This window comes from Acartia tonsa, chromosome 7, assembly GCF_053477335.1.
Source record: "Acartia tonsa isolate MP-2025a chromosome 7, ASM5347733v1, whole genome shotgun sequence".
Taxonomy (NCBI): Eukaryota; Metazoa; Arthropoda; class Copepoda; order Calanoida; family Acartiidae; genus Acartia; species Acartia tonsa.
The window spans coordinates 18,737,609-18,759,490 of NC_137266.1; the positions used below are offsets into that span (position 1 = coordinate 18,737,609).

The 21,882-nt window shown below is 31.6% G+C and overlaps 1 protein-coding gene across 1 annotated transcript in view; it reads right to left on the minus strand.

Annotated features, from left to right (window-relative positions):
• Window positions 1-3,924: 3,924 nt before the first annotated feature.
• The window catches only part of LOC145324990 (uncharacterized), a 37,638-nt gene continuing 19,680 nt past the window's right edge, over window positions 3,925-21,882 (minus strand). Inside the window, exons 2-9 of the mRNA XM_080167766.1 lie at window positions 17,782-17,885; window positions 15,192-15,259; window positions 13,817-13,856; window positions 13,143-13,223; window positions 12,620-12,660; window positions 10,575-10,618; window positions 5,720-5,772; window positions 3,925-4,406 (exon numbers count right to left, since the gene is read on the minus strand). Of these exons, the coding sequence (XP_080023892.1) occupies window positions 5,760-5,772; window positions 10,575-10,618; window positions 12,620-12,660; window positions 13,143-13,223; window positions 13,817-13,856; window positions 15,192-15,259; window positions 17,782-17,860 (366 nt within the window). The 5' untranslated portion in view covers window positions 17,861-17,885 and the 3' untranslated portion in view covers window positions 3,925-4,406; window positions 5,720-5,759. The remainder of the gene's footprint in view (window positions 4,407-5,719; window positions 5,773-10,574; window positions 10,619-12,619; window positions 12,661-13,142; window positions 13,224-13,816; window positions 13,857-15,191; window positions 15,260-17,781; window positions 17,886-21,882) is intronic.

Consider the following 21,882-nt stretch of genomic DNA (forward strand, 5'->3'; position numbering starts at 1 on the left):
AGCTGTCTTAACCTCTTTTCGAGGAAGCTTTGTGTTTATCAAGTGCAAAATTAATTCCTTATCATTAATCCTAAAACTAAGCGCAAATGTCGTCTTTTTTGACTTTCCTTCAGTATTAGACGCGGCATGGAATGTTTATATGCGCCCACGTTTTTCACTTTTGAATGAGACATGAGGGTGTGAAGATTTCGGAGAACAAAATTGGGCCTATCATTGGTCTCATAGTGTGTGAACGACCCTAGTATACCAGGGATTTGAAACCATAAGAGCTTCAGGTAGAATTTGTTAATTTTATAAGGAAGTATGGTGTATAGGACGATTATATGTAGTTTTAAAAAGGCTTTAGCCAGCTAAGCATGAAACTTAATTATGTTTAATATATGTTTTAGTAATTTTTATGTGCCTTTATTTTGCATTTAACAATGATTTATTAAACCAAATAATTTTCCTTTAAAGCCAAAGTTTCCAAAGATTTTTACCGTAGAGAAAAATGATTTTTAAAAAGCAAATAAGATTACGTGGTTATAAATAACTGGAATTATGAACTAATTGATATTGTAATTTCAGGTCTTTGAAATAATTTCATCAATAAATCTATATTCAAACCTGCTGTTGAAACTTGATGGTTCCTGGTATTGGGGGTTTGTATGTTCGCCAACTGATCTCGTGAACTTCCCGCTAATTCGGAAGTCAAGCTCAACCAAAGTGTCATGGTTGAGACACTAGCTTTGGAGGTTTCTAACGTGGTGGGATCTCATTCCTACTGGAGACTGTCCCTGCGGGGCTCTTTGAACCTTTACCTAATCTGTAATAAATATAAAAGCAAGTTCAGAAAGTTTGTTTGTGGTACAATTGCGATGTGCTGGAAACCTCTAATATTTTCTGCACTATTTACTGTTTTTGCTTTTGACTATATACAGTGTCCTAGTTTTATAAACCCGCGACCGTGGCTCAACACGCAGCGCATCCGTACATAGTCTAAAAGGTGATAGGTTCGAATATCGGCTTAAAACCGCATCAAAACTAAAGGCGTTAAAACTACTGCTAGTTTAGGTGCGCTACCTAAATAATTAGAATAAGGGGAATGCTTGACCCAAAACGGGTAGCTTATTACCATCCACAGTTGGGACTTGCAATCAAAGAGTTGGTTGTCTATAGGACGATTAAAGCGACACCAAGACCCCCCCACAGTGATCAACTCTAGTTTTGTAGACATGTTATGTAATAATTAATTGGTTGGGCACATGTTTGGTACATCTACGTCTTTGTTTTATTGTTTTGACCCCTTTATCACAACCCTAATTAACGGATTTTTAAAGCGAAGCTTTTTTATGAAAGAATCTTCACTGTTTATTGACACGTTGGAGATATTTGGTGTAATAGAACATTGCTTTTAAACATATCCTAATTTAAAAAGTAGTAGGTGTTTGTTGTCTGAAGATTAATATCTCAATAAATACTAAACGGATTGGGTTTGATATTTTAGATAAGATTCATATAGATCCTGAGATAATTAGGCTATTTAAAGTCTTGGGATGGTTTTTAGCTATTTTTCTAGCTACTATCTGCCCTTCGAATACATAGACGCTAGAATAATATAAACAAGAATGGCAACACCAATAAAAGCGAAACTCGAGAAATCATAATTTTATGAAATTATTGTAATAAATTGATGCGAAAAAAAATTGTATAGTAAAATCTAGAGTAGCTTAAAATGAAAAAAATACCAAAGTGTTGCACTTTACATCGGTGTGTGTCATCTTCTGCTTATTTATCACAATAGATATTCAATTCGTTGATATTTTTTACAGGGGAATTTTGTTGTCAATGTAGGTTGTTAATATATTCTTCAAATTTTGGGTCAATACGTTCCTCCATGGTCAGGGAAGAGAGTATTGGGTTTTGGGAAAGTATCTTTATATTAGCCAGCTGGGAGAAAAATTTAATAGGATATGCAAGAATCTATATATCCGTTTGTACATTTGTCACATAATCAATTCATCTCATCCAAACATTGTCGCAATAATAACTATCCTTTCGTCCTTTCGATATCCTCATCATTAAACAGAGCCTATACTTCAATATAAAGTAGTAAGTTTTTTTTATCTAAATCTAAAGATCTCAAATTGGTATAACTAGATAACAAGGGATGGTTTTAAGCTATTTCTATCTCCATTGTCCTTCCCCTACAGGGTAGGGGCCAAGCAACAAGTAATATTTATTGTATCTATTTGCAAATATGAAAATGTTTTGACATGCGGAAGTGATTGCCCACACTTTACTCCAATGCTTTCAATATCCTGCATAAAAATGGCTGTAAAATGTTTCAATATATTTTGCAAGCTTCAATCCTGATATGTCTTTCTAAAGTCAACATTTCTAACATTTTCTTAGGATGAATTATTTTTCTTCAAATTTTCCTTTTGAGTATTTACTATCATTGTTATCTTACATCAGATTTTCATGTTATCTGATAGAGTTAAACTGGTAGCGAATTAGAATAACGATACCTCCGCCCCCCCCCCCCCCCCCACCGTTCCACTCCAACCTCTACCCTTCTACTAGAGCAAAGAACTGACCAATTAATCATAATGACAGGGGAAATAGCAAGTTAAATTGACGAAAATGTTATCCCCTGTCGTCATAATATCCAAGTATAGTTTCCATCCATTTTTATTTAACTCACATTATCTCCCTGTTTATCGTTCAGCCTTTCCTTAGTGTGTTTATGTATGTCTTTATTCTGCTGATACGTTAGATAGATGACCATTTTTTGTAAAGTTTCCTTTGAAAAATAACAAGCAATATAAAATTCACTTGGTTCTATTATTTGTCAGTAATGCTCATGGGACAACAAAAAAAAGTTACGAAAAGTGGATGTACGACCTTCTTGGTTACAACTAGAGACCAAATTATGATAAATCACATAATAAAAACATATACCAAATTTCTGAGATACTACACAATCCGTTTATTGAATAGGGGTAAGATACCCCATCCCCCAAACAAGTTCTCCATTGTAGGGAAGCTTCATATAATGTTCCATAATGATTTTAGGCTATTTATTTTTTATCAAGTCATAGGCTGGTTTTTGGCTCTTAGCCCCTTAGCAATCAAAGTATATAAAGGAATAATACATGGTTGGTATTAATTGAAGTACATATCCAAGGACGATGCACAAAATTTTTGGTTGAAACGTTTGGACACTTAATGAACTTAATGTACCAAATAATAAAAATTCACAAATTCCCTAAATTTGTTAAGCCATTAGTAAATAATAGTAAAACATTATCATACTATTTTGAGAACTAGTGTAATAAACAGCCCATTATCCCCCTCCTCTATGAGCGTAATATATAATGATCATAAAAAAGCTAGGCTTTAAAAAGTGTACATACTATTCATTTAATACTTGTGAGGTCACTATTTACATAGACTATTACGTGATAATAATGATGGTCATAATATTCTATTTTTCATCATAAACAAACAATTTCTACTCAATAAAACATTATGCGGGCACAGACCATTAAGATAGTAGGGGTTGCTCAGATACAAACCATCAACACTTTGCTTATATAGTTATGGTCATAGATTTGGGATTGTTTTGGTTTATTTCTGAATATATTAAGGATGACAGTATCCACAAAAGGAGAGCTCTAAAATTAGGCAGTAGGATAAACGAACATTAACACTTGTATATAGAATGTCAGTACTTAAAAATCAGAATACCCTATTATATAAAGTACTAAAGTTTTTTGTCTGAAGCTTAAGAATTTAAAAACCTGCTAAACTAATTGAGTTCTCCGGTAATATCCTCTTAGAAATATTTCTTTCAATTTTAAAAATTTTTATACCAAAATAATAAAATTGGATGATTTTTATATTTATTATATTAATTTGATTATGAAATATTCATTAAAATAAGATTGGCACATTTTATTTGATTTAAGGAAAGCCACAATACAAGTCTACATCTTTACAATACAGTGACATTTTTTTTATAAAAAAAAAACGAATATTTACTTATAGGATGTCCCAAAATTTACTGAAAAAAAGTAAATATATGAGACAGTCTATTATGTGTTAACATACATTTTATGATAGAGAGGCAGAGAGAGGAAATTTTAATTCCTTTTTGTTGATACTAGGTGACCAAAAATAGAACTTTCAAATTCCAAATTTATACTTTGATATCTTTAATCTTTGAAAATGTTTAAAAGTAAAATTATTACTAACAAAACTTTTCATAATAAAGTAATTTAAAAAAAAATATTTGTAGGAAAGTTACTTTTTGATAGGTCACCCTGTATGAAATAGTGTTGGTTTCTTTTTGGGTTTTCTTTGGATCTGATTTACTTGATTTATGAGCTCTTAATATTACTTCTTCCTCTCACAAGATTAAACTAAAAGTAAAAAATATAGATTAGCACATGGAAGTAAATTATTAAGGTAATTTCATTCTAATTTAAAAGATCTTATCTACTTTTTGCAATTTATAGAACTTTTAGCAGATATAATTCACTTGCTTAAAACCAGGAATAAGGTATAACCAACAAGCAAATTAAATCTAAAATAGTATTTGGGGGGCAAATGGAGAGGTCGTCAATTTTACGATGTGTTGCTCCCCAACGACAGCTGAAAAACATGCATAGGTTTCGTGATTTTCTTTATATATAATTACTCACGAACAGATGAATGGACCACCTATAACCCCCGCCCCCCCCCCCTTTTTGTATTTAATATTTTGAGAACGTATTCATAGCAAACTTGTAAAACTCTTCTAGCTTATTTTTGAGATTATGATGCTTTTTAGGTTAGGTTTATAAGTAATCTCCCCCCCCCTTCCCCATCTCAAAATCTAAAATAAAGGGGATAGAAGAGGTTTCAAAGCTACGTAGTAGGTATGAGTGAAAGCACCTGAATAGACATTAATTAAAAGTTCTTATCTTAACGTTTTTGTTTTTGTTTTGAGCCAGCTCATACCAATAACGAAATTAATTCGGATTTTTATCTTATGTACTTGATGTTAACCAATAAATGTCTGATTAGCCATTACAAGACTTTTTTGCTAAACATCTTTTTAAATATACGTGGGAAACTTTTTTTGAAACATTGTACCTTAACATACAAACAATAAATTAAAGTTTTATCATAACAAGGACGAGTTCGAATATGTCTATAAAAACGAAACCTTTGGACTTGTCTTTAATCTAGATATAGAAAATACGTACTTGTCTATCGTTAATATACCTATATTCTCACACGTCTTCATTGGGGGAATGTATTTGCCCATAAACAGACACTTATAATGCACAATAATAACCTCCAGATATAGAATATACGTGGATGATATAACAGTAGAATAATTGTCGTCAATTTAGGTTGCTAACATGGATATCATTTATTGGTAAGTTCCTTTATCCAGTAGGATAGGATGAGATGGGGTAAGGAGGTTGTAGAGGGGGGGGGAGGGTCGTTATTTTAGCCAGCTAGCTACAAGATCACTTTATTAGAGTAAATAATAATCCGTCGTAACATCCAAGTATTACTAAATCCATTCTCCAAATAAAGCTAGTACAACCCAAAAAGTTAATTGTTAATTTAACTGCCGGTACTTCTACCGAAGGCGCTATAATCATCAATTAGAATATCAGACTAATCAACCAACTTAAATGCCCTATAGAGAAGCTTTGCTACTATCAGAAAAAAAGCTTACCTTCTTATGGGGATTAGAAGAGTTATTTGTGAGTTTGTATTCAGTAATTCCTCCTGAAATATTATTTTCTATTCTTATTTTTAATTGGATGATGCCAAATTTGAACATCCTGTATTCAAAAATATTTTGATTACATCCCTTCCCTTTATTTAAAAGTCTTTTATTAAAATTGATTAATAAATCATAGTAGTTCAAGTCACAAACAACAAAAAAGGTTTGGTAAGAATTTTATCAAAATAGCAAGGGTGACAATAAATCGAGGCTAAAAAATTAGTCGGATAAACGAAGATTAATAAACATAGAGCGATTGCAATGATTAGATTAAAGTAACTAAAAATTAACGCTAAGAGTTATTCGTTATAAATGCATGGACCGACCCTAATAATAGAAAAGCGTCGCTTTTAAAACTAAAATAGTATGTTTTTAACACAATAATAATTTAAAGCAAAGTACATATTGAAAACAAAAGCAAATGTATCTTGTCAATTAAACGTAATTACTCTTTTTTTGTCAATTCTATCAGATAAGAAGGGGCAAATGTATGATATGTAAACGTGAGTAAAACATGTGATAAAGTGAGCAAAAAGCAGGGAGGTAGGGGATAATGGATTTGAAATATTCTTGTACCCAAGGTTTTATTAAGAAGTTTGCTATCCTACACGTTTGCTTCTATTTGTAGGGTAATTCTTTCTTCTCGTGGTTGTTTAGGTTAAATAATGGGGATTAACAATGATAAAATTTTATTAAATAGAAATAGCAATTTTCTTTATCATCGTTATGGATTACATAAATTTTTCGACCATTTCTTAAGACCTCTGACTTTAAAGTTAAACCTTTTTTTCTAATCTCAGCTAGAAAATTTAGTATCATTTCCTCCTTTCCATTCGAAATTTACTTGTAAACATCATTAATTCTTTAAGAATAAGAAAGGTTATGGAATTCTGCAATTTTTTTTATACAAATTTAAAAGGTTTATGTCGACTATGTATCATTAAACAAAAATACATACTTTTATTTAAAGATCATAATTGGCATTAATATCATCTGTGTTATGACTTCCCTTATGTTTATGATGCAAAAACAAATTTTTGAAATGGATTATTTTTAAATGTCTGACAAAGAAGCAGTAACAACAACAACAATCATAACAATCTTTTAAGTCAATACTCGAACCTAATACCCTCTTAAAGAGATAAAAAATGATTAAAAATTCAAACAAATTACATAATTATATTCTGTCCGTGTTTTCAAAATAAGCAACAACTCATTCAATAGTAAAATGTTGTCTTATAAAACCAACAAAAATTATTGAAATGTTTTTAAAAGCGAAGCTTTTCTATGATTAGGGTCGGTCCGTTTATCAGTCCGAAAGTCCGTTTATATTTCCATCCGTTAAGGATAGCTTTTTCCGTTAAATTAGGCATGTTAGAATTGACCTATCGATTTCAAACTTTGCATGGTGATTCCTGAAGTAATTAGGTACAATTTATAAAACGTAGCAACTCTATAATCACTACAAGAATGTCCGTACGTCCATTTTAAACATGTTGATATTTTTACTTTTTTTAACAACAAATTTGTATGTGATCTAATTATCCGATTGATGTGATTTTTGGTATACTGATTCCTGAGACAACAAAGTACAATATTATAAGCAAAGCAACTCTGTAATCAAGTCCTAAAAAGTAAGTATGTCCATAAACATTATCCTGTATCAAGCTATTTTAACAAATTTACTTACAATTTTGCTTCGACTCTTATACATTTATATTATGTTTATTCAGTTCTGACACTATATAAGTGTTAATGTCCGTTAGTCATACAGTTTCAGTGCTTCGCTTTTATGGATGTTGTCATCCTTGTTTTTTTTTATTCAAATTGTATGTATTTACTGATTACTAGGGAATATAAAGAAGATAAAATTTCTAATGGAGAATGGGGTAAAAGGCGGTGTTTTTTGGGTTTCAAATAGTTTGAGGAGCTCATGTATTTCCCCTTCAAATTGGGAAATATTTTTTGGAACATTTTAAAATATTTTTTGGAATCCAAAGCTTTTAATATATGATATCATAATTACGGTTAAACTTTATAAGTTCATATATATTTTTGTTTTGTTTTGTATACTGCAATGTAGGACCACTTATAACAACCATTACACATATTAATTTTAGCGCATAACCAACACACACTGGGCAAAGAAGGACTAAAAATTGAAATATATTTTAAATTACAAATTTCAAATTACATCTTGACGTAATGTATTAAGAAATAATATATCAAAAAAGTACTAAGTTTTGATAACTTTACATATCTCTTTTTAACTCTAACATTGAGGGGGAGGGGAGGGATGGGGTGGAAGGTGTCAAAAGTTTAAAAAATTATAAAACAACTAAATCTTTTTTATCCTTATTTACCACATTGTGAATTGTAAATCATACAAGAGCTTTTTTATGAAGGGGTGTGCATACTTAAAACTAATTACATAATGTTTAGATTGACAAGGTATAAAACCACGGCAAAAAAAATTACCCCTTCCGTAGATTAAAACTTTAATGGAAAAGTTTTGACACTTCTGGTCAAGATTTGATAAAAAGTCCTCAAAATAAGAGTACATGTTTAAACTTTGGTAAACAGTATTAGTTATTTCTCGCATCGTATTATAAACGGCTTTCCGCGGATATAGAATGTACAATTATAAAATTAAAACTTGTTTTTTTTGCCCCGAGGTGCCCCGAGGTGATCTTATGATTGTACATTTTTATATTTGTAGAAAGCTGGATATAATACGATGCTAGACATAGTTTTTTCGTATGGATGAGAACCGGTTCCTATCCACCGGATTCGAATGAATACGAGAAAATACATTTTCCCTGTCTTACTGGACAGACTTAAATTTAGGTAAACGAGCGTTGTTGTTGGGAATAGATAAAATTGGATGAACGAATAAAATAACGTTTACTTATTGTATAATGTATATTTAGTATATTCCTTTTCTGATTTAAAACTGCACATCCCTCTTTTTGGACATTTAAACATTTAAGGGCATAAATGTACACTGAAATATCCTTTATTCAACATAAAAATAAATCCGTCGGACCATTCGGATATCATAAAGGTTGAGCCATCAATTCTACATGAAAAAATGTTTCGTATTTTCGCAAAAATAATAAAGAATAAAAATTATTATAATTAACAAACTTTAAATAAAAAATAAGAACGAACAGTGTTAGAAAAGAAAAATTATAAATTATTATAAATAAAAATGGTTTATTTGAATTCATATTTTTTATACATTTGAATGGTTGATACATTTATATTTTAATAAAAAAAACAAGGATGACAACATCCATAAAAGAAGCTCAACAAAATCACAAATGGGCAATGACAGATACAAACATACTTTATTATAGAGATGTTTTGCTTTTATAAAGAAATAACTATTTATAAAAAAAAACTGAAAATAGGGCAACTAAATGATATTAAACATTTGTTTAATCATATTTTTTATCGTTTTGAAATACAATTATACTTTTGTTAATAATGAAACAGTTGTTACTCTTGCAAATTTTACCTAATAATGCCAAGGAATCAATATTCAGGCTTGAATTCTAACAAGCCTAAACTAACTATCAGTTATGGTCGGACGAACCGACCCTAATTATAAAAATGCTGCGATTTTGAAAAAGCTTGTATTAGCTACAAGTACGTCTAAGCTTTTTTAAAAGGAAGGGGGTGGATGAAAATTCTTAATAGAGAGGATATATAAAGTTTGGAATAGGTTTTTTGACTACTTGAAAAGAACAACATTCTCATATACTTTTTAGAATTGATCAGCCAATCGGATTTTTGTTTGCACTGTTGACAACTTTTTATACGGAAATGATGGAACAGTAATGTTAAGTAGTGGGTAATATTTCAGCCATTTCTAGATTTTGACATATTTCAATTAGTCTTAACGATGGTTATAACACTAATTGTCCCCCTTCTTATCTTAGTAATGATACAATGTCGCCTTTAGTGCGTAGATTTTCTTCAATTTGTGTAAAGTATATTGGTTTTGTATCGAATGTTATAGGCATTAAAAAAACAGATAAGAAAGAGAATAGGGCTTCAAAAGTAATTGTAATTCCTATTAAATAAGAGTAGTGGGGGATCTAAAAAAGCTTTAATGGTCCAGCAGTTAGCAAGATACTTAGCAACATACAGACATGTAGACAACCTGTTACTTTATAATGGGATAATATTTAGATTTTAGGTTTATAAACTTCCGTTTAAGTCATTGAGGATATCTAAAATTAAAAGCGGAGGCAAACATAAAAGTTATTTCTTTTATATCTGCTACCATTTCATTGACTGCGAGGTCCTTGTTAAAGTTTTAGTTTTATGTTTAAGGTCAATCTTTTTATGTAGATAAAGTAAGATTATATGCATCTTTAAAAATCCATTAATTTTTTTAATTTGTAAAAAAATCTAAATAATCATTATATTCTTTTTTTATTTAAATAGGTTTATTATATATTTTGCTATTTATTATACTAGTCCTGAAAGTTTTATAATAACATTTTCTTATTCGTTGGCTTAACACCTTTATGGATATTGGGAAATTTGATTGGTTGAGTTTCATTAACTAAATTTATTCTATAGAAGAGGATATGTTGTATATCATCATTGGGGATGTACATCAATTTACGGGCAATTGTCTTATCCATTGAGATCCCTGTAAGTTTTTGAGCCAATGAACGATATACCTTTATCAATCTTGTAATCAAAAAGTAATTCACAGACCCTCCCTACCTACACTTTCTCGGTGCAGGTAAGTTGGTAGCAGCCTACCTTGTACACTAATATGTCTCACCTGTACTGGTACATAACAGCTCGTGGGTCACCCTTCATTCCACGCTAAAATTAAAAAATAATTTTCAATTTATTTGGCAATATGGGTGCTTTTCTGGGATTGGCATTCAGCCGCAGCTGTGGCTGCGACTAAATAAAAGGTTGCAGCAGACTATTGTTGCCTTCGGCCCAAGTTGGATAAATCAAAATGTGTAGGCTGAGTCGGGGAGTGGCTGTAACTGTTTATTCATGAAGTAAGCCAACCTTCTAATCTTATTTTTAATTTTAAAAGCGAAGCTTTTCTATAATTAGGGTCGGTCCGTCCGTACGTCCGTCCGTCCGTCACGGATAGCTTTTTTCGTTGATTTAGACATGTTAGAATTGTCCTATCGATTTCAAATTTTGCATGGTGATTCCTTTAGTAGTTAGTTACGATTTAGAAAGCGTAGCAACTCTATAATCATTACCAAAATGTCCGTACGTCCATTTTAAACATGTTGATTTTTTTTCTTTTTTAAATAGCTTTTTTCGTTAATTTAGGCATGTTAGAATTGTCCTATCGATTTCAAATTTTGCATGGTGATTCCTGTAATAGTTAGGTACGAGTTAGAAAGCGTAGCAACTCTATAATCATTACCAGAATGTCCGTACGTCCATTTTAAACATGTTGATTTTTTTGCATTTTTAACAACAAATTTGTATGTGACCTAATTATCCGATTGGTCTGATTTTTGGTATACTGATTCCTGGGACAACAAAGTACAATATTAAAAGCGAAGCAACTCTATAATCAATTCCTAAAAATGTAAGTATGTCCATAAACATTATCCTGTATCAAGCAGTTTTTCAACAAATTTACTTACAATTTTGCTTTGACTCTTATACATTCGCATTCTGATTATTCAGTTCTGACATTATACAAGTGTCCGTTTGTCCTACCGTTTCAGAGCTTCGCTTTTATGGATGTTGTCATCCTTGTTTTTTTATGAGAAAAGACAAAAAAAATTGGGGGTCTGGAATTTTTATATGTGTTTTCTCTAGGGAGGGTTAAGCTGCGCTACCTCTAAAAGGCATCCTATTACTTTAATATAAGGATAAACTGCATAATAAATAAATGTACATTTCTCAGAGTATGATATTTATTAAAATACAATTTTATACCAGATTAAAATAACTAATTTACCACAAAGCATAAGTTTTAAAGATGATAAAACATGCTTTTACAAAACAAATATGCAAAAAAAACTTACATTATTATAAGATGCTTTAAAAGCACAAAAATAATGTCTTGGTTCTTTTTTGTAATTCTTTAAAAATTAAACTAAATGTTAAGATATCTCCTTTTCAAATATTTAGTCTTCTGTGTAGAATGTATAAGAAGGGAAAAAGTTAGGGGGGCAAATTGATTAATTTGGAAACTAAGCTTGGGATAAAGTTAGTTATGTATTATTCTATAATATTATTATTTAACAAGGATGACAACATCCATAAAATCGAAGCTTAACAAACGAGAGCGAAGAGGATAAAATATTTAAGAATTTAGTCATTTTAAAAGTTTAGGCAAACAATTCAATGTCAATATGTCTTAAAATTGTTTTAATTGCTTTACGTTGGTTATATGGACTTGATGCTTTATTTGTTACTAGCAGCTACGCCCCTAGAGGACACTTGCTGAGAAGTCGATCCCACATTCAATTTTGGTTTTAAAAGAAAAAGTTGGGAAAATATTTTTTTTGGGGAGGGGGTAATTTTTTAGGGGCAATTTCTCTTGGTACCCTCCCCTAAATAGTTAAAAACCTTTCCTGGATTTATAAGAGGATTTATTGTAAAGGAAAACAATATCGATTAGACAAAAAATTCGTATTACTTAATATAATAAGATATAATGAACATACATTCCTTTTCTCAAATCGATAGTAGAGTTGCTACGTTCAAGGTTTTGGGTGTAAGGTTAAATGGACAAGCATTTCTTAACTATGGATTAACTGCGCTACATTTAATCTGAGTATTAGCAAAATAGTTATAACTTATGTACATAAATTATGAAAGTTTTAATTGAATAATTACCTTATACTTTCTTGCAAGATCATACAGATAATTCAGAATTCCTAGAAAAATATTATGATTATTCTATGTAAAGCTACTCTATATATAACCGTGTCAATCAGTCCACCGTCTTTCATTTTGCTTTTTATTGATAAATAAAAAACTGTTAAATCGGCATCCGAATTCACATTTTATCTGCGTTCTCTCATTCGTTGGCTTAATAAATACTTTTTCTTACTTTTATTACATCTTAAAGGGTTAATTCTAACTAAAAGTGTCCAAACTATTTAACATACAGGTTGATTTTGTCTCTTAGTGTCCTATCCCTAAAAGAAAAGACAATAAATGATAGATTGATTTGCATTTCCAATGCATGTAGATAAAGTTTCAAGTTTCAAGTTTGAACACTACTAAATTTGATACAACCAATCAAAATTCAATTAAGATCCCCATGGTTGTTAAGCCAACAACTAAGATAACGTACCTATAAAACTTTGGGTACCTGTGTAATTTCAAATGCCTATCCGTTATCCTTTATTCTTACCAACTTTGGGTCCTCCCGGAGCCCTTTTGTTAACACTGAGTTCTCCATTCTTCATGTTCTTCATCAAAGCAGACAGTTGGTCTAAACAAATATGTATAAGAATCTGTAATACAAAGAAGAATGGATGTCTGTCCGTCCGCTCGTCTGAAGCGATCTCGGTAACCGCTGAACCGATTGGATTCTACTCTTTAGGGAATATATTTACTGGTCCTGTGTTGGTTTTAAGCTATATTCTTGGGGGGGTGGGACACCCCCAACACCCCTAAAAAGACCTCCCCCCAATTTTTTAAAAATTATTTGAAATTATTGGTGGCAGCTCCAGGCGTACTTTTTTTAAAAATTACCTCTTGAGGCAAAGCCCCTAGAGGCTAAGGGTGAAACCGCCAGTAGATATGTAATCAGCCAGCCATCTGGCCTAAGTGGTGGATACACTTTTTGTCTGCTAGCATTGTTTTTTATTCTTTTGTGGGGACTCGGCTGTGTTGAAATTTCTAACACTATTATTTGATTTCAAATTCTTAATACAATTTAGGGTATCAATTGAAAATTGAAGAGGGATACGTTTTTTTATATTAGGTACAGTGAATACGACACTGGATTTTCAGTATGACTCAAAATTAGTTTTAATCCACGGACATTAATCGGATACAAAGTTATAATTAAAAAGAACTTACCAACTAGTGAGCGACGTCCACCTCTCTTGTCAAATGCATCCTTCCAATTAAATTGCAATCATTAAGAAGTTTTTTAAAAAGGAAAATAATAATACAATCACAATAAATTGTTTATTAGATTATTTAGATTAATTAACAGTGATTTAGATAAACAACGCATTCAAGGTCAACCTATCTACAAAATTTCGGTAACTGGAAAAAGTGTCTCAAAAATCAGCCATGAGACGTCATAAAAATTAGGGATTATCCATCTCTTTTTTAGGTGTTTTCTTTCCCATTTTTCCTCTCATCTGCCTCATTTTTATGACGTCACATGGCTGATTTTTAACCCCTTACAGTCGGGCCCCTTGCCGCACCTTAATCAGTCGGGGGGAGGGGGGGCGTTCAACGCCCCCCCTATTATCTCAGTTCCTATTAGAGCTAGAGGGCTAAAAAATTTTGTGCCCTGTGTTATGATGAATTTCCGACCTTAAGTAAGTCAAGGTCAATTTTCGCTTCCTTCACCCTTTTATTTAACAGTCGGGCCCCTTGCCGCACCTTAATCAGTCGGCGGGGAGGGGGGCGTTCAACGCCCCCCCTATTATCTCAGTTCCTATTAGAGCTAGAGGGCTAAAAAATTTTGTGCCCTGTGTTATGATGAATTTCCGACCTTAAGTAAGTCAAGGTCAATTTTCGCTTCCTTCACCCTTTTATTTAACAACTTTTGTTTTTAGGTCCTTTTTTACTTAAAAATTTCAAACGGCTGTAATTTTTTTATTTTTAAAGCTAGAATAAAATTTTTTTGCAGAAAATGTTTATCTTTATGTAAATTTTATATTTGAAATATCAAAATATAAATTTCAGCGGTCGCAGCTGTAATTGGCAGTTGCCAGCCGCCGCAGTCGGCGGTCGGCGGGAAAACGGCGGCGGATCTTTATGAAATTTTAATACATTATGTAGACATTTAATAAAAGCTTAAGTTTGAAATTTGAAGTCAAAGATTGCGGCCACAGGAGCATTTTAATTTCAACTCTCAGTTATGTCTCATACCCACACTTAAAAAGTCAAGCAGTTTGGGCTCTTTATCTTTCACACACAAAAAATGAGATAGAAAAAACCGGATGGGGGGGCGTTCAACGCCCCCCCCCCCCCCCCCGACCGTTAAGGGTTAAGACACTTTTTCCAGTTACAAATTCCGTGCAAAATACATCCCAAATTTACTTGAATAAAAAAAATAAAAAAATTTGAAAGGTCTCTTTCACTAAAAACGAATTTTCTTGGGTGATTGGAGGTATCCTCCCCAATATAGCTAGAAACCTTCCATGGAACTATAAGAAGCTTCACCATGAAAGAAAAATTGTTAAGCGATATTATTTATTTGAAATGATTGCAATGCCTGATAGTCATGGTAGTCAGCCAAATAATCCTCAAAATCCTCCAAGGCTTGGTTATGAGACTCAGACTCTAAATAAAAATTCGTTAAAAGAATATACATAATAGATTACAGAATAGTTAATTTATCGCATTTTATTTTAGACAGTAATCCGCGGACATTAATATGAAATTTTGTTTGCCCCCAGAGGCCGAAGGCCCGGACTAAGAAAACTGGTATTAATCTTATAATATTTATTTTAATATTCTTACTTTATTGTATGTAATACGATGTAATACATAAATTTTCAGTATAGCTGAGAACCGGTTCTAATTAAGTGGATATTGATCGGTTTTAAGGCCATACATGAAAGTAAAATCCATCTAATTTAAAGCTGAGTAAAACTAACACAGACTGACGGATTACAAATTGAAAAATAGTAGTTTGTAAACTTATACAGAAGTTTTGCTTAAAACAAATGTAGCAGCAGAGTACAAAATAATGAAAGACATAATATAATTGTGGTTTTTCTTATTATATGTACAGTTTGCAGCTACGCCCCTAGAGACCCCTAGAGCCACTTGGGTAAAGAAGGGGGAAAAGGTAGTCAACCCGTTACTTTTAGTTTTACTTTTTAAAAAAAGGAAAGAAAAACTTTTTTTTGGAGGGGTGGTCATTTTTGTCTAGGGTTTTTGCACAGACATATTATTATTTTCAATGAATGATGTATTGTATTATTTTTGTGTCACATTGTGTATTTCTATGAAAAATCCATGTCAATCAGCCTACTTTTGTTTATTTTTTATTTCCATAATTTGATTAGAGTACGTCTACTGTTTGTTTGTTTCTTTTGTATTAAACAGTTAGGGAGTTGAATCCATTTTTATAGAAGCAGAAATATAATCTATGATTATGGTTTGGACCCTCTAAAACTGTAATCTACCCTTCCACTTTCCCCTCTCTTGGTGAAGATATCTTCAACGCCGATACGATTTTTGAAATATAAGATTCCACTTTTGTCTCTCTTGTTGAAGATATCTTCACCAAGAGAGACAAAAGTGGAATCTTAAATTTCAAAAATTATATCGGCGTTGAAGATATCTTCACCAAGAAAGGGGAAAGTGGAATCTTAAATTTCAAAAATTATATCGGCGTTGAAGATATCTTCACCAAGAGAGGGGAAAGTGGAAAGGTAGATTACAGTTTTAGAGGGTCCAAACCATAATCATAGATTATATTTCTGCTTCTATAAAAATGGATTCAACTCCCTAACTGTTAAAGCTACTCTATAATTGACTTTGTCTGGATGATATCCCATAACAAAGTGTATCAAAAGAAATAGCCCATAGGAATACAATTGTCCACTTCCTAAATTTTAAAATTGCTTTTCTTTTTAAATATTGAAAATGGAGGGGGTGTCGACTTCCCCTCTCACATCAAGTGCCCCTTTATGTCTCCTCCATCTCTGCCTTTTCAAAGTAAGTTTTAAGTTGCAAATTAAAAGAAAATTATTTTAAACATTAAAATTGCTTTGGAGGCTTGGAGCGAAATCGTTAGTGATTTCATGTAGGGGTTTAACAAAAATGCCCCAAAATAAAGAGATAACACATAATCTTCAAGTTAGTGACGTAAGCAGTTATAGCAGGAGCCGTTGTAATACATGTACTTCAAACCTTACTAAATTGAATCAACCATCCTCCCCAATTAAGTTTAATTCTATGACATTTATGTCCTATATTTTACAACTTTATGGCTCTTTAACAAGATATTTAGTCTTTTATACAAGAAAAGTAAGTCTATTGCTAACTTAATATTTGTAGCAAAGATAATCTTTATAGCTAGAGGACTACACCACTATACACCTACTTTTTTAACACTTTTTTACTTCTGGACTTTTTCATGATTTTTAAAGCAGAGCAAAGCTTTCTTTAATTGCTGTTGTGTCTGCATGTACCATACAATTGGTCATATTAGAATAGCCCTATAAATTTAAAACTTAAAAGCAACTTAGATATAAAGAATCTTCAATCTTAAAAGGATGGAATTTCTCTTGACAATTTTATGTGTCTGAATAACATTGAGATAGAAGAATGCTATGTAAATTAAACTATTACCAGGAACTATAAATTAAATAAAACAAGGAAATTGAAATTAAATGCCTCACCTTAAGAATAAAATTGTATTTGTAAAATATCTTTATCTTTTGTTAACCTAATGCAATATTGTATGTTTTGTACCAAGGCAATCCCCTGATTCTAACAATTAATGTCGCGTAACTGACAAAAATGCAGCAGAAATTTTTTTAATGTTTTCAATTTTTATGCATAGTTAGGCCGAGGTTTGAACCATCAACTTCGCAATAATGCTCTTCTTCGCTATTTGTTTGACCACACTTAATCATTTAAAGTCTTTGATACTTTTGGATGTTGATGCTGTGAGTATTGGTGCAAAAAATATGACGTAACAAAAAAATTAGCCAATGAGAGGCCACTATAAATTTTACCATTGGTCAATAACGGCCTCTCATTGGCTATTTTTTTTGTTACGTCATATTTTTTGCACCAATACTCACAGCATCTTGGATGTTGTCATCCTTGATATGATTAAAATTAACCTGTTCCCCCAAGGGATGCTGAGTATGCTGCCTTCACAGAGAAAATGCAGAGTACAACCAACACACTTCTCAACAACATACTGCAATGCTACTTTATTTACTTCCTAAAATATAAAATTACTGTTGATCCTATATTAAACTGGTATGTTATATTTTACCACAAAACGCTTTAATCTTTAATACAAAGTAGAACGATGTCTGTTTTCTGAAGCTTAAGACCACAAAACTAATTGGGCTCTACTCTTCAGGGAATATACATACTAGTCCTGTGATGGTTTTAAGCTATTTCCTTGGGGGATGGAACACCCTAAACCCCTCCCCAGAAAATTAAAAATACCCCCAAAAAAAACTTTTTTTTACTTTTTCTTTTTAAATATAAAATACGAAAATTTAGGTTGATTAAACCTCTAGGTGCAAAGCCCCTAGAGGCAAGGACTAAACCGCTAGTATCACTTAAAGTATTTATTTTGGTACCAAGTAATTACTTTATAAAAATGAGTTTTTAATATAATTTCAAGATTCAATTTAGTTCATTACACGTCAATGTCATTTATCACAACTTTTTAAATTTCAATGAAATCCTTTTTGGACGACCTAATATGTTTTTTTACGCTATTTTTTTATCAAGTTTTACTCAAAGCCCAGAAAATATAAAATTTAATTAAATACCCTTATTTTTTAAACGAAAATATTGCCATTCCTTAATGTATGCCCTTTCCACAGAAAAATGTTTTACAGATTTATTGGCACTGAATAAAAATTTCTTCATATTTCTGTTAAATGAGTAGTTAATCCAAATATAGTCTTATATATATAATGTTTGTTTATCCTATTTTCTTATTTGTACATTCTTGTTTTAATAAATGTTTTCATCCTTGTTATTATTACTACTGACAATTTTGATGTGGTGCAATTACCATTTTAAGCTTTCAATTTTAAACATTTAAGTATGAACAAGTTTGGGCTTTATGTGCCTTTTTATTAAACTCTTTTAAAGTTTTGATAAAGTGTAAAGAAGTTTTTTTTCTCGCTATGATTTATTGCCTAGTTTTATATTTTACCAGAAAATAAAAAAAGAGCAATAATAAAAGTATGAAAAAGTCTTCAAAGCAGATGGTTTGAAAGATATATGTTTTTTTTTTTATCTAAAGAGATTACAGTTAACAGTTTAACCGCAGAGTTCAATTAGGCCTGCTTCCATTTATAAGTATTCTAATAATCATTTTCATGCGGTTTCCTAGTTATTTTGTGTAAAGACACATTTTCCTTTAAAATTTAAGCTGAACAATATTGTGCAGCAATAGAAAAAAAATGAGAAAAGAAATGGATGCAATTTTTTAGATCAAAAAATCCTTTTAAATCAGCAGATCTAATCTTGCACTTCTCATATGTTGAATTCTATTCAGGGATAAGGGATAGGAAACCTGGCCATAAATTAGGTCTCGGCCTGGTTTTGAAAGGGATCATGCAACTTTTACCATTTGCCTAATTTAATGACCTTACTGGCGGACGGCTCATATTGGCTACCGCTCTAAACCAATAGTGTTCTGTGATTTGGGCTTATTTTGTATCAACCAATCACCAATTGGCGGAGCCAATTGGTGATTGGTTGATACAAAACAAGCCCAAATCACAGATGGCGGAAATTTTAGAAGCAGACAATTCTGGAAAAAATAATGATTTCGTCTGCTACGAAAAAATAAATATAAATGGTGTTAGATCACATTAGTTTAATTATTAAATCTGCTTAGAGTTAAACATTAAAAAAGGGCCACATAGAAAAAACAAAAATAACAAGATTATTTTTTTGGAAAGAAGGTAGCTACGAATTTTCATTTGGTAGTTTATAAATTAGATGTTGTATTTTGAATTTTAAAAATTTAGTACGGAGTTGATTCAACACCTTCACCCTAATTTTTGTACAATACAACACAGTACAGATATATCATTACATTATATCCAGTATAGTATCCAAAGAACTTGATAGAATGTTATCCAAGTGCATATTTATTTATTTATTTTGAATTTTAATTAGCAATGAAATTTTCAAATAAAATTTTTACTCATTAATAAAAATGCAAATAATACAAACTAAAATCTGTCTGAGGGAAACCCAACGATAGCTTTCTGACAGTTCAAATTACCAAAGAAAAAGATAAAAAATTTTGGGAGAGAAAAAACTTCTTTTTAACAAAAGCCATTAATATATAGGTTTATAAAAAGTTATGTTTTTTACTTTAAACTAGCTACCTGAATTTGATTCTATACTTTATCTACACACACACACACACACAGCTTTTTCATTAGCATTTTATACGAACCACTGCGCTATCCCAAAACTGGTTTATTAGGCTAGAAATAGGCCTAGGCTTGAAATAGGCCTGAAATAATATTTTCCTACGTTTCCCATCCCTTATCCCTGATTCTATTAGTTTAAGGATATTCTACGCTTTGGGTTTGTCATTACATACGTCAGTTCCGGAGATCCTAAAGTATAAGACAATGTATAATCCATCCCCAATGAGGATAAACAAAATTAGCCTTTCTATAGAATAATTTTTTGGTTAAAAATTAGGACACTTCAAGATTGGAACAAAGTTTTGAGCCAAATGATAAGATAATGTTGTTTTATCACTTTGGGTACTCGTATAATTTACAGTCCCATGTCACCTTTGTCATTCCTTTGCAGTCTCATTGTGCTACAATCTAAGATGCGTAGCAACTCTATATACTATATAGTTGTCTAAGGAATGTTAAAATCTTTCAAATTAACTAATATTTTGCCCGATTCAAAAGTTAGGTCTGCTGTCTCCGAACCATTTTAGAAGTAAAACAGAAGGGAACAATACATTTGATAATAATTTTCTAATTCGTTTATTTTGGGCTACACTTACATAGGTGTCATTATCCCTAATTTGGATAAGGCTTAAATATTATATTTGAAAGCTAAATCTAAAGCAATGCACTTGGTTATTGTATAAACCACTGCGCCAAATTCAGGGATAATAAAGGATAAGACAATGGACGATAAATTAATATACGTCTCCAATAATGATACATTTGGTATATTAGAGTTATTGGTTGAGAAGTTACGACACTACAAGTTTGGAACCAACAAATCGAAATTATCTAATTTTCTTTGTTAATACCAGTGTAATTTACAGTCAAATGACAGATATAATTTACAAAGTACATTTTATATTAAACACACACTGTCTTAAAATTATCCTTTGTGAATTCAAATATAGTGTTTTACTATACATTATAAGTTGTTTATCAATTCATTATCCATCATTTCATTATTAGGATCCCTGAATAAAGTAAAAGACAAGGATCTTGGACAAAGTAGCTTTGGACAAAGTAGCTTCAGACAAAGTAGCTTCGGACAAAGTAGCTTCAGGACAAAGTAGCTTCAGGACAATGTAGCTTCAGGACAAAGTAGCTCGAGGACAAAGTAGCTTCAGGACAAAGTAGCCTCCTAAGGAAAGTAGCCTTTACTTTTAATAAAGGTCATGGCCGCAGCGCTCGGCCCCCTGGCCTGCCTATCTGAAAGCGCTCGGCCCCCTAGCCAATAACCTAACCTAACCTAACCAAAAAATTGTAAAAACATTATTAAAACTTGTAAAAACAATATTAAAAATTGTAAAAATCTATTAACCACATTTTGCAAAATCCACGATATTAAAAACCACCTATGTATTATCAGTTGAAGATATTTTTCTTAAATAAATGTTCTGAGGCTAACGTAGGTTAGGTTAGGTTAGCGGCCATATTTGAGACTATTTTTTTAGGAAGCTAATTTTCTTAAGTAAATGCCCCGAAGCTACTTTGTCCTGAAGCTACTTTGTCCTGAAGCTATGGAGATGCGATCCTCAATTTTCAAATTCTTTGAACGTACATATGAGACTTTTACAGAAATGCTTCGCATCCACAACTATCTATCTATGCTTGATATAAAATCAACACTATATAGATCATATTATGAACCTTTGATTGACACGTGCCCTGCAATTAACTAGTAGCACTCAGGGGCAAGACACAATTACTTTAGCTAGGCCCAAGGCATTATTTGTATCAATTTATGCATTCATAGGCCTGTTT